Source organism: Periophthalmus magnuspinnatus, chromosome 10, assembly GCF_009829125.3.
Source record: "Periophthalmus magnuspinnatus isolate fPerMag1 chromosome 10, fPerMag1.2.pri, whole genome shotgun sequence".
NCBI classification, from domain to species: Eukaryota; Metazoa; Chordata; class Actinopteri; order Gobiiformes; family Gobiidae; genus Periophthalmus; species Periophthalmus magnuspinnatus.
The window spans coordinates 12,570,609-12,584,840 of record NC_047135.1 but is presented as its reverse complement, the minus strand read 5'-3'; the positions used below and the strand labels follow the sequence as shown (position 1 = coordinate 12,584,840).

At 49.6% G+C, this 14,232-nt stretch overlaps 1 protein-coding gene across 1 annotated transcript; it reads left to right on the top strand.

Annotated features, from left to right (window-relative positions):
* Positions 1–852: 852 nt before the first annotated feature.
* Positions 853–12,372, top strand: LOC129456635 (uncharacterized). Its single transcript, XM_055225068.1, has 8 exons — positions 853–952; positions 1,060–1,190; positions 1,289–1,558; positions 4,550–5,884; positions 6,962–7,300; positions 10,156–10,256; positions 11,597–11,796; positions 12,017–12,372. The coding sequence occupies exons 1-8, from the start codon at positions 853–855 to the stop codon at positions 12,370–12,372; spliced, it is 2,832 nt and encodes a 943-aa protein (XP_055081043.1).
* Positions 12,373–14,232: the final 1,860 nt, after the last annotated feature.

The window sequence follows — 14,232 nt, the reverse complement described above, 5'->3', positions numbered from 1 at the left end:
CCAAACTTTAAAATGTTTGTTGTACGAGTCCCCAAACCCTACTTTGCACAGCAAGAATTAAGTTGATATGTATTGTGGATTTTTCACAATTTCACTTTTCAAGTTCAGGGTGCCTATGGGAAATTGCATTGAATTCCGCCTAAAGTCATATGAGTGCCCTGCACAAACCAACTTAGTTATGAGTGAGTTTGCTGCTAGAATCTCATTTTTACTTGAGAAGCAGCCACAATGTATGAAAGCACTGTTCTGATCACTTATATCAGAGTATTATGAAGTTGGTGAAAAGGAGCTGTCCAGCTCCTGAAAATGCGAATGCATCAATAAAAGATGAAAACGCCTATAACTTTAGTTTGCAAGGTGATAAACCCAAACTTTAAAATGTATGTTGTACAATTCCCCAGGCCCTACTTTGCACAGCAAGAATTAAGTTGATATGTATTGTGGATTTTTCACAATTTCACTTTTCAAGTTCAGGGTGCCTATGGGAAATTGCATTGAATTCCGCCTAAAGTCATATGAGTGCCCTGCACACACCAACTTAGTTATGAGTGAGTTTGCTACTGGATTCTACTCATTGTTACTTGAGAAGCACCCACAATGTATGAAAGCACTGTTTTGGAAAAATGACTAAGTCCAACAAGTGACCCTGCTACTACAGATGGAAATTTTTCTAAGCCCAGCGTGTGACCCTGGTCCTCCGGATGAATTTATTTCAGCTTTTTTTTTTTTTTTTTTTTTGTCTTTTTTCTCTGATTTAAGTGATCAAAACAGTGCTTTTCTTACATTATGGGTGCTTCATACACTATCCACTGGCTCTGAGCCTGGAAACCCACACTCTCCCACACTGGAGCCATGAACCTGGGCCTAGACACCCACACTGATGCTGCCTCTCCCAAACTCCCACACGTCCAGCGGATGACCCCTGGAGCACAGGAGGCCTGCCTGGTCACATGTGCCCTTGGATAGAGCCTTCTGTGCGGATCCCAGAGAACCATGATTTTTGCCATTTCATGTTTTGAAATGTGTCTTTCCCCAAATCTGACAAGTACTCCCTTGCAGCTGGGGCAAATTGCAACCTGACTGTGGAGCAGCATGAGCGATTTCATGTGAGCAGCGTAGTTCAGTCCGGGACACCTGAGGGTGACTTAGAAAAATTTCTAAGTCCAGCAAGTGACCCTGGTACTACAGATGTATGCATGTGCCCGTGGATAGACGCTGCCACTCTCCAGGCCAACACTGGAGCCCTGAATCTGAGCCTCAACACCCACGCTGATGCTGCCTCTCCCAGGCCCCCACAAGTCCAGCGGATGACCCTCACCCTAACCCTCCAGGCCTGGACACCCAGACAGAGGCTCCAGACCTCCAGGCCTCCGGCGCTAACCCTCACCCTCCAGGCCTGGACACCCAGACAGAGGCTCCAGACCTCCAGGCCTCCCGCTCTAACCCTAACCCTCACCCTCCATGCCTCAACACCCAGACAGAGGCTCCAAGCCTCCAGGCCTCCGGCGCTAACCCTCACCCTAACCCGGCCCTGGCTTCCGCTCCCCGGTCCCCACTGGTGACCTTGCACTCCATCCGAACCTGTTCACCCACTCTTAAGCCCCCCTCCCCAGTTACAAAGCACAGGGCGCCCCGTTAAAAGTAAGTGACCGTGGTACTCCGTTTTGAAGTTCACGACCCTGGTACTCCGACAGATACTTAGTTTTTTTTTGTTTTTTTTTCGGACCGGGCCCCCGCGACCCGGGTACTATGGACTCCTTGTGGGAAGGGAGGACCCAGAGGCCGGCTGACAAAAGCCTGGATCAAGGGATGACTTTCAATAGATTGCAGCGAAGGAGCTGCTCTGCTACACACGAAACCTTGACCCAGAATCAGGTCGTCTGCAAGTGATTTAGCACCAGGTTCTCCACAAACATGAAGTGAGAGTTAGGAGAGGGGCAACCCGTGTTGGCCGCGCCCCAGCCCTGTCATGAATGACTCTGCTCACCGACCCCCGCGGGCCGGCTATCCTTGACCACTCAAAGATCGACAGCGCTATGGTATCATCTGAAAATGCGCCCTATTTTGCACAGCAAGACTTGAGTTTATATCTATTGTGGATTTTTCACAATTTCACTTTTCAAGTTCAGGGTGCCTATGGGAAATTGCATTGAATTCCGCCTAAAGTCATATGAGTCCCTTGCACACAGTGCAGTAGTTATGAGAAAGTTTGCTGCTGGATTCTACTCATTGTTACTTAAGAAAAACCCACAATGTATGAAAGCACTGTTCTGATCACTTATATCAGAGTACTATGAAGTTGGTGAAAAGGAGCTTTTCAGCACCTGAAAATGCGAATGCACCAATAAAAGATGAAAACTCCTATAACTTTAGTTTGCAAGGTGATTGTCATGATGTCAGTTTTCCCTGTCCTCCCGTGCTCTCTCCCCCTCCCCTACCTGTGTGTCTGGAGCTGGGTGGAGTGCCTGACTCCTCCCGTGCACACCTGGGGTGCATCAGCCTAATCACCACCACCTGCTGCTGAGTACAAGAAGGCTTGGCAGTCTACACTTGGTGCCAGACCGTCCGCGTGTAAAACGTGAATGTTTCTAGCTAAGCTTTGTTATTTGGTACTTTCCTGCAAATGCTCATTTGGATTTATGCACCCTCCAGATTCCTGCCTCCACTCGCCCAGCTCCTGCCGCCACGTTCCAGTCCCGGTATCGCCTCCAGCTCGTCTTGTCTCCTGCTCGTCTCGTCTCCTGCTCGTCTCGTCTCCGGCTCGTCTCGTCTCCTGCTCGTCTCGTCTCCTGCTCGTTTCGTCTCCTGCTCGTCTCGTCTCCTGTCCGGTCCTGGTCCCTGGTTTGTCACCCGCTCCCCGCTCTGGTCTTCGTCTGCTCTGCCTGCCCTGGTACCGCACCTGCTTCTATCCCCGCCCTGGTCCTGTCCTGCCCGCCTCTACCTGCACCGCACCCGCCTGGCCCGCTTCCCGTTCCCCGGTTCCCGTGCCCGCCTGTGAACTATCACAATTATAAATAAACACTGTTAAAACTGCTCTGGTCTGCATCTTTTGGTCCTACCCGCACCGTTACGACAGAACGGTCTGGCCACTATGGACCAAGCAGGCTCAGACCCGGACCAGACGCGCCGCCTCACGCACTCTCACCCCGAGGCGGTGCTGGGTCAGCATGAACAATCCATTCGAACTCTATTGGAGCTAAATCAGACATTGTCCCAGCAGGTGGCACAGCTTAACCACCAGGTGGCCACGCTCCTCGTCACCCCGCCTGCTGCAGCTGGAGCGCCGCCACGCCTCCCGGAGCCGAGAGGCACGGATCCGGAGCCGTATGCTGGACAACCTCACCTCTGTCGCGGATTCCTGTTCCAGTGCGAGTTCATGTTCCAGCAATGCCCTTCTCGTTTCAGCTCGGGGGCCACCAAGATCCGGTATATATGTGGATTACTCCGGGGCAGAGCTCTCCAGTGGGCAGAGGCGCGCCTAATGAAGACGTCTGTGGATAGCCTGGATTTTAATGAATTTGTGTCCACGTTTAAGCTGGTGTTTGACCACCCGCACTACCAGGACAATGCTGCCTCCCGGTTATTGACTCTCAGCCAGGGCTCCAGGACGGTAGCGGATTATTCCATTGAATTCTGGACACATGCGGCGGAGCTGGACTGGACGGACAGCGCGCTGCGGGCTGTGTTTGTGCGGGGCCTGAACGAGACTTTGAAAGATGAATTGGTTTCCCGGGACGAACCCCCCGACCTGCGGACCCTCATCTCCCTCACTCACCGTATAGACAACCGGCTACGGGCTCGTCGCCGAGAGAGACGCCGGTCACCGGTCCCGCCGGAGCCACGCGCTGCCCCGCCCCCGCCGGATGAGCCCATGCAACTCGACAGGACCCTTGTGTCGGCCGAGGAGCGTCAACGGAGGCGTCGCCTGGCCGGGGCTTGCCTCTACTGCGGTGAGCGCGGACATTATGTGGTCACTTGCCCAGTTCGGCCAAAAGGGGGGGCCCACCAGTAGCGCTGGGAGTACTGGTGGGCGAGCAACACATCCTGGACTCTACTAATAGACTGCGGCTCAGCGCCACCCTGTGCGTTCGCACAGAGACTTTATGCGTTTCCGCCCTTATGCGTTTCCGCCCCCGGGGCTGAGAAGGACTTTATTGATGCCCAAGTCGCGGAGCAGCTCGGGGTCTACCTGGAGCCCCTCGAACGCCCCTTAAATGCCCAGGGGCTCAATGGACGTTTTCTGGGGCACATCACCCACATCACAGAACCTGTCACCGTGATTCTGTCCCGCAACCACCAAGAGAACCGTCAGTTTCATGTCCTGTCCTCCTCCGCTTCTCCTCTGGTCCTTGGTTACCCCTGGCTACGCGCCCACAACCCTGTTTTCGATTGGGCCAGGGGCGGAGTTTCGGGCTGGAGTCCCGATTGCCACGCCAAGTGCCTTCGGTCCGCCCTCCCTCCGGCCGGGAGGTCCGTTCCTGTCGCCGATCCGTCCCCAGACACCCCCAATCTGTCCTCGGTGCCTGCTGAATATCACGACCTGGGGGAGGTTTTTAGCAAGAGCAAGGCCCTCTCTTTACCGCCCCACCGCCCATATGACTGCGCCATTGACCTCCTGCCGGGTGCCCCACTACCATCTAGCAGGCTATATAACCTGTCTAAACCTGAACGCGAGTCAATGGAGGACTATATCCGTGGGTCCCTTGCTGCCGGAATCATCCGCCCGTCCACTTCACCCGTGGGAGCGGGGTTCTTCTTTGTGGCCAAGAAGGACAAATCCCTGCGGCCTTGCATTGATTATCGGGGTCTGAACAATATAACTGTAAAGAATAAATACCCGCTTCCCCTACTGGACTCGGCATTTACGCCCCTCCACGGTGCGACCATCTTTTCCAAGTTGGATTTGCGGAATGCGTACCACCTGGTGCGCATCAGGGAGGGAGACGAATGGAAGACGGCCTTCAAGACACCCCTGGGACATTTCGAATACTTGGTTATGCCCTTCGGTCTCACCAACGCCCCTGCCGTATTCCAAGCCCTCATCAACGATGTGCTCCGTGATTACCTTAACCGATTCGTCTTTGTTTACTTGGATGACATCTTGATTTTCTCGCGGTCCCCCCAGGAGCATCACCAGCACATTCGCCAGGTTCTCCAGCGCCTCCTCGAGAATAAACTGTTCGTGAAAGCTGAGAAATGCGAGTTTCACGCAGAGGAGGTCAGCTTTTTGGGCTTCATTGTGGGGCGGGGCCAAGTAAGAGCTGATCCTGAAAAGATCCAGGCTGTCACTGAGTGGCCCGTTCCTACCAACCGGAGACAGCTCCAGAGATTTATCGGCTTTGCCAATTTTTATAGACGTTTCATCCGGGATTTTAGTAGGGTTATCTCGCCCTTAACTAAACTCACCTCTCCTGCTTTGCAGTTTGCCTGGTCCCCTGAGGCGCAGACAGCCTTCGAGAAGCTTAAGAGACTATTTACCTCCGCTCCCATCCTGCACCAGCCCGACCCTTCACGGCAATTCATCGTGGAGGTCGACGCCTCCGACTCGGGAGTGGGGGCCGTGCTTTCGCAGAGGTTCGACCCCCACAACCGCCTCTGTCCCTGCGCCTTCTTTTCCCGGCGATTGTCCTCGGCCGAGGTCAATTATGACGTGGGGGATCAGGAGCTCCTTGCCGTAAAGCTGGCCTTGGAGGAGTGGCGCCACTGGCTCGAAGGGGCGGAGCAACCATTCATCGTCTGGACCGACCATAAAAACTTGGAGTACATCCAGTCCGCCAGGCGCCTCAATCCCCGTCAAGCTCGTTGGTCCCTCTTCTTCAGCCGCTTCAACTTTCTCCTCACCTACCGCCCCGGATCTCGGAACGTCAAACCAGATGCCCTCTCCCGCCAGTTCGCCCTGGAGGATAGCCCGGTCACCGCAGAAACAATTATCCCCTCCTCGTGTGTGGTGGCCGCGGTCCATTGGGAAATCGAGGACACCGTCCAAGAGGCCCAGACCAACGACCCCGACCCAGGTAACGGCCCTCCAGATAAACTGTTTGTTCCCGATTCTGTCCGGTCTCAGGTGCTCCAGTGGGTCCACGCCTCCCGTTTCGCCTGCCATCCTGGTGCCGGTCGCTCTCTCTCCCTCCTCAGGAGACGCTTCTGGTGGCCCACGATGGACACAGACACCCGGGCTTATGTCGCCGCCTGCCAGGTATGTGCTCGGGCCAAGGCCTCCCACTCACCCCCTTCTGGTCTCTTGCATCCTCTCCCAGTTCCTCGTCGCCCTTGGTCCCACATCGCCTTGGACTTCGTGACGGGCCTTCCCCCTTCCCAGGGGAACACGGTGGTTCTCACCATTGTGGACCGCTTCTCCAAGGCCGCCCATTTCGTTGCCCTGCCTAAGCTCCCCACAGCCAAAGAAACTGCCGACCAGCTGACCAGTCATGTCTTCCGACTCCACGGCATCCCGGTGGACATCGTGTCCGACAGAGGGACCCAATTCACCTCTCAGGTATGGCGGTCTTTCTGCGACAGTTTGGGGGCCACGGTCAGCCTCACGTCCGGGTTCCACCCACAATCTAATGGGCAGACGGAGCGGGCCAACCAAGACCTGGAGTCGGCTCTACGGTGCACAGCCTCCGCCAACCCCGCGACCTGGAGTACTCACCTGCCCTGGATAGAGTACGCTCACAACTCCCTCGTGAGTTCCGCCACTGGTATGTCCCCCTTCGAGGCATCGCTGGGATACCAACCCCCTCTCTTCCCCACGGAGGAGAGGGACCTCGCTGTCCCGTCTGTTCAGCGCCATCTCCAGCGCTGTCGCCGGATCTGGAAGAAGGCCAGGGCGGCCCTTCTTCGGGCTGGAGCGCGCACTAAGGCGACGGCCGATCGCCACCGTGTCCCGGCGCCCGTATACCAACCTGGCCAGATGGTTTGGCTCTCCGCCAAGACGGTCCCGCTGAAGACGGACTCCCGTAAGCTGTCCCCCCGATTCCTGGGACCGTTTAAGATCGTGAGGATCATAAATCCATCGGCGGTGCGCCTCCAGTTACCCCCGTCTCTCCGGATTCATCCGACCTTTCACGTCTCCCAGGTTAAACCAGTCCGGACCAGCGACCTGTGCCCTCCGGCCGATCCCCCACCGCCCGCCCGAGTCATTGACGGCCACCCGGCGTTCACCGTCCGCCGCCTGATTGACGTTCGTCGCCGTGGTAGGGGCCTCCAGTACCTCGTCGATTGGGAGGGTTACGGTCCGGAGGAGCGATCCTGGGTGCCCAGGGCACGCATTCTGGACCCCGACATGGTGAGAGACTTCCACCGCGCTCATCCTGACAAGCCTGGGGGTCCACCAGGAGGTGGACCTTAGGGGGGGGGGTACTGTCATGATGTCAGTTTTCCCTGTCCTCCCGTGCTCTCTCCCCCTCCCCTACCTGTGTGTCTGGAGCTGGGTGGAGTGCCTGACTCCTCCCGTGCACACCTGGGGTGCATCAGCCTAATCACCACCACCTGCTGCTGAGTACAAGAAGGCTTGGCAGTCTACACTCGGTGCCAGACCGTCCGCGTGTAAAACGTGAATGTTTCTAGCTAAGCTTTGTTATTTGGTACTTTCCTGCAAATGCTCATTTGGATTTATGCACCCTCCAGATTCCTGCCTCCACTCGCCCAGCTCCTGCCGCCACGTTCCAGTCCCGGTATCGCCTCCAGCTCGTCTTGTCTCCTGCTCGTCTCGTCTCCTGCTCGTCTCGTCTCCTGCTCGTCTCGTCTCCTGCTCGTCTCGTCTCCTGCTCGTCTCGTCTCCTGCTCGTCTCGTCTCCTGCTCGTCTCGTCTCCTGTCCGGTCCTGGTCCCTGGTTTGTCACCCGCTCCCCGCTCTGGTCTTCGTCTGCTCTGCCTGCCCTGGTACCGCACCTGCTTCTATCCCCGCCCTGGTCCTGTCCTGCCCGCCTCTACCTGCACCGCACCCGCCTGGCCCGCTTCCCGTTCCCCGGTTCCCGTGCCCGCCTGTGAACTATCACAATTATAAATAAACACTGTTAAAACTGCTCTGGTCTGCATCTTTTGGTCCTACCCGCACCGTTACGACAGTGATAGAACCAAACTTTAAAATGTATGTTGTACTCTACAACATACATTGTCATCACAGTCATGTGATTTATGGTAAGCCTGTTCCTTGTGAGATGACATTTACACATCTCATTCGCCCCGCCCCTTTTCTCTGTGACAATCATATGGTTCACGCTAAGACCCTCCCCTTTTCTCCGTGACAGTCATGTAATTTATTTTAAGCCCCTCCCCTTTTCTCTGCGACAGTTGTGCAAATCATGCTAAGCCCCACCCGTTCATGTCTGCGACAGTCGAACACTTTACGCAAAGCCACACCTTTTCATTGCGATAGTTGCGCACTTTACACTAGTCCCACCTCTTTTCTGGTATGATTCATGCTAAGCGCCACCCCTTTTCTCTATGACAGTCATGTGACTCATTCTAACACTGTTCTCTGATATCATTAACGTTAAGCCCTGCCCTTTTTTCCTCTGTGACAGTTGTGGGATTCACACTAAGATCCACCCCTTGCTCACTGTACTAGCCTCGTAGAACCCCGTTTCTACTATCCAGGAGTTAAACACCTCCACAGAATAAGTCACTGATGCCAGGATGGGTTTAGACTGTCTTAAGGTGTGAAACTGTAACAACATAATACAGTGTACATTAGCGAGTTAACATGGAAAACAGCAAATAGCAAATATGCTAATGTGCCAAATTCATGTTAGTAATGCAACATAAGGAGCATGTAAATTAGCTTGTAAATAGTTCATTTTTTATACCTTTTTAACTACTTAAACACATTTTATTTATGAATATATTTAACTTTTAGACTTTTATACTTACAGGGAATGCCTTCATGAACTACAGCGTGACTAAAACATGTCAGCCGAACAAGACCTTTCTGTTACACTGCGCGCATTACCGCACGTGACCTGTAGGGACAACATCCTGATTTTTATTAAAGGGCCAGCGCACTTGGCCAAACTAACACAGAAAATAGGCAAAATAGACTGGTCAGAACACTCCCCGCCTGGTATCTTAGGGATACCACAACTATGAACTTAAACATCACTAGATAATAAGAAAACCATCTCAGAGAGGGGTCTATAATAAGGTTTAACAGTCCCTTGGGAACCAACTCTAACTTCAGCCTTTCTTATGATACCATCTTCACTCGGAACTGTCTTTATGATCACACCCATTGGCCACTCGTTTCTTCTTGCTTGTTTATCCTTAAGGAGCACAACATCCCCTTGCTTGACGTTGATTTTCTTATGAAGCCACTTTTGACGAAGTTGAAGGCTATTGAGATACCCCTTGTGCCATCTGCTCCAGAAATTGTCCACAAGGAACTGGACTCGCTTCCAGTGGCTTTTGAGCATATCTTTGGGGTTCATATACTCACAGATGGAAGACACAACATGTGTTTTTTTTGCGTTAGCAACATAGCAGGTGAGAGAATGTGAGGATGCTCAGAGTCTGATGATACTGGCAACAACGGGCACGCATTTATTACAGCCACGACTTCTGCAAGGAATGTGGTTAAGATTTTGTGGGTGAGTGGAACACGACCAGCTTGCAGCATCATGTTATCAAGAATCCGGCGTGCCAATCCAATCATTCGTTCCCATACTCCCCCCACATGAGAAGAGTGGGCTGGGTTGAAGATCCAGGTACACTTCTGATGCAGCAAAAAGTGTCGCATTTTCTCCTTTTCTGGTGTGTTTGCAATCATTTCCTTGTGGGCACCAATGAAGTTAGTGCCACAATCCGAGCGCAGTTGTTTTGCCGGACCTCGCAAGGCAAAGAAACATCTCAGCGCATTAATGAAACTCGACGAGCTCATCTCCTCCACTACTTCAATGTGGACAGCTCTTGTGCATAAACATGTGAATAGTATTGCCCACCGCTTACTGTTGGCCTGTCCCCCTCTTGTTCGCCTTGTGGTTACCTCCCATGGGCCGAACATGTCCATACCCACGTAAGAAAAAGGGGGCTGTATTTGAAGTCTGTCTACAGGCAAGTCGCTCATCAATTGCACCTCAAATTTCTCTCTCAGTTTTTTAAACGTCATACATTTGCTTATGACCTTTCCAATGCATCTTTTTGCTCCTATAATCCACAGGCCACTCTCTCGGACAGCACCCTCGGTAAAATGCGTGCCTTGATGATTAACTTTTTCATGGTGGTGGCGCACAAGGAGGGTAGTGATGTGGTGGCTGCCTGGTAAGATTATAAGGTTAGTTTCTTTCACACCCAGCCCAGTGCGGCTAATACTGCCACCGACTCTCAACAACTTGTCCTCTCCAATGAAGGGGTTGAGCTTTATGATTGAGCTGTTTCTAGGAAGGTTCTGCTTTTCTGTGATGCATTTTATTTCTTCTGTATATGTTTCAGACTGCACCTCTCTAACAGTTCAGGAGTGATGGCTGCTTTACAGATGTGCCATCCTGTGCAGTTCTGGTCAGTTTTGGTTTGAGAAGCATTGTGCAATGTGCATCAAGTTTAACATAGTTCTGTTTAATGAGCGCCATGTGGAGAAACGCTCGCAACGTCCTGAGCCCATAATGCCTTTGGAGATGTTAGTGCAAAATGTCTTTACCTTTGGGTGTACCTCTGGGCGTACCTCTGCATCGTTGTCTGAGTCCAGCAGCTCAAATTCAGGTGGCACTGGCTGGATGTCTGAGGAGCGCTGAAGAAAGGCTGGACCTGTGAACCACATTGTGTTCTGCAACTCAGCAGCTGGAACAGATCGTGAGCCGTGGTCAGCAGGGTTCTGATCTGTAGTAACAAAATGCCACTGCTCTGGAGTAGTTGACTCTCTAATACGACACACACGATTGTTTACACACACATAAAAGTGCCTGGACTGGTTGTGGATATAGCCTAGAACCACCTTGCTATCAGTGTAGAAACTAGTTTTGTTTATGGGGTGGTCTCTTCACTTATGACCTCTTCCATTTTTGAGTTCGAGGAGCCTGGCTATTAGAGGTGCATGTGCTATACTGGTGTGGCAGTCGGTGGGCCAGCTCTAATACATATTTGATATGATCTTGTGGGCCAAATGTAATTATATTGAGGGCCAAATTTGGCCCGCGGGCCTGAGTCTGACATGTCTACACTAAATTGTACTACTTTTGAAAATGATGCTGCAAGTAGAGACGTAACAATATCCAAATCTCACGGTACGATACTTATTGTGATATTTTGGAGAAAACAAAATAATATATCTATAATCTACTTTGTTCTTTTTAAATGCTTTAACAAGACCTTAATGCAAATCATTAGATCATAATCCAATAATTAAGATTTAAGTGAGTAATAGCAGTTACTTCATCTGCCCTGAAATGGAGCAAAGGATCATGGTCTATTTAGTTCCCCCTGTTTTAGCTGTTGCTGCATCAAAACAATGGATTTAAGCAAGGGAGCTTGTAATCCAATTTATTGTGACAGCCCCCAATATTATTGTAAGACACGGCACAATATCACAGTATTTCACATACTGTTACATCTCTAGTAAACAGTCTTTAGGAAAAATTCCAGTCTGGTTTCCGCCCCTCCCACAGTACAGAAACAGCTCTTATCAGAGTCACCAGTGACCTTCTGATGGCCTTTGACTCTGATTCCACATCCCTACTCATGCTTCTCAACCTCTCTGCTGCATTCGACACTGACATTGACCATCACATCCTCCCTGTTGGCCTCTCTGACACTGCCCACTGTCACAGGTTCTGCACTCATGCTGTCACCTCTGGGGTCCTCCAGGGTACCTAGTACTTAGTCCAACCCTCTCCACCCTCTTCATGCTTCTCCTTGGGTGTTTCATCAGCAGGCATGGGATACATTTCCACTGCTATGCTGACACACAACTCTACCTCAATTTCACCACCTCTGGACACCCCTCTGCCACTGTCACCCGCCTCAGCTCTTGCCTGGAGGAGAACACATCTGCAAAACTCTTCTTTCACCTACATAATATTTCAAAGGTCAGACCCTCACTTTTCCTCCCGGCTGCAGAGACTATGCCTCCTCCAGGTTGGACTACTGTAATGCACTACAAATTGGGATCCCTGGCAGTAGCATCCAAAACTTACAGTGTGTTCAGATGAGGGTGTGGAAACACAAGCACATCACATCCATCCTCTATACCCTGCACTGGCTTCCTGTTCACCTCTGCATCGAATACAAGATCCTCCTGCACACCCACCACTGTCTTCAGGGTAATGCCCCCACCTATCTCACAGAACTGCTCACAGCATACAGTTCAGCCTGGACCCAGTCAAGCCAACACCACTGTCTGCCTTCGAGGCTGCTGCTCCCCATCTGTGGAACGTCCTACTAGACCATCTCAGGGCTCCATAGATGATGGATACTTTTAAGAGAGGTCTAAAAACCTTCCTTTTTAAAAAAGCATATCCCTGCTAATTTAAAATTGTCTGTCGATGTTTTTATTGTTCTTTTACTGTAGCACTTTGAGATTTGTCTTCAAATGAAATGATTATTATTAATTATGTATGTGTGTGTGTGTGTGTGTGTGTGTATGTATACACACACCTATATATATATATATATATATATATATATATATATATATATATATATATATATATATATATATATATATATATATATATATATATATATATATATATATATATAAACATACATTATTGCCAGTACTAGAAATGTATATATGTATATATATATTATTGCCAGTACTAGAAATCAGAAAGAAAAAAAAAACACAGACCTTTCATTATTATTATAATAAATATTATTATTATTATTGATTTATTAGTGGATTTATCGATTGATATAGTTATTTAATATAAGTGTATTTACATTCATACTTCTTCATGACATACCTAATTTGCAGTTACAGTTCTCTACCACATGATGGCACTCTGACCCTTCTTATTCCTCCTTTAAACTCTCTTCTAGCAAGTCATGGGAAGGCTCAGAACACAATCTATTAAAAAGCTGATATCGGGCACATTTGGGAGAATACAGTCTGTTTCAGAAAGGCAATACTGCACAGACAAATCCATATTTCAGGGGAATCAGAGAGATATGAGATACTTGATTTTAAAATAATGAGGAGGATACAACACAATTTTGCATGGGTTTTAATAACACCAATGGCATGTTTCATTTTGTACCATCATAGAATTGTTTTGTATCAGTTATTAATTTGAGGGGCATTTAAGTTGTTAATGAAGAATATTGTTACAAGCAATCACCATAGAAACGCTGCCAGTTTAGCCAGTTTATCAGCCATGTCTTTTGCCTTGAATCTTTACTTATATAATGGGCCGTGATCATTCAGCTACATCTGTGACCATTTCTGAGAGCCCACAGGGATCAAATGTAATTGTGTGTTAAAGTAAGGAGTCAGATAAAGAAGTGGCTTTATGTTAGATTTCATGAGCTATAAGTATTAAGTTATGAATGCCAGGCATTGAGGAAAACAAAAACATATATCTTTTGTCTGTATTATTTTATTTTCTTTAAACATTTTCCATCATTACCATACAATATTATGTCATTTGAATAATATATTTAAAAAGGAAACATTTTATTTAGTCATGAATCTGTTTAATGGGAGAATACTATACAATGCACTAGAAACTTGGCATCCGGTGTAAATGAATGAGCAAGCAGAGGTCATCTCTTTGACAATACAAGACCTTTCCACAGCCTCATCTAACCACATACTCTTGTGATACACTATTTTAACTTCATTGACTAAAACTTTGATGTATCCATGTCTTACGGTTTCTTACTGTTCCTGGTTTAAATCAAATGTTAGAAGTCAAGTGGAACTTTTGCTTTTACAATTCAGTGAAGCCAGACGCCCCAGCTTAAAGATAAGTGGGCGTCAAAACCATGTATAAGGGACATGTACCTGTCTGATTATCTATGAAAAGGGGAAGTTACATACTGTTTAAATGCATCCTACCTGCAGTGTTCATCTGTATTCAAATGCTGTTTGTTGTAAAAGTGCCAGTTATTAGCATGGAAAGGATGGAAGAGGTTAGAGCAGCTCAGCCACTTTTGCTTTCATGTTAGCAGCTGTCCAAGCCCAAAATGGCCAATTACAATCATTTCTCTGTTGGTGGTGGTAATCTCTGTGAGAGGTTGAGAGAGCAGAGAGAGAAAGAAAAAGAGATACAGGGAGAGACAAGAAAAGAAAGAGGGGTGG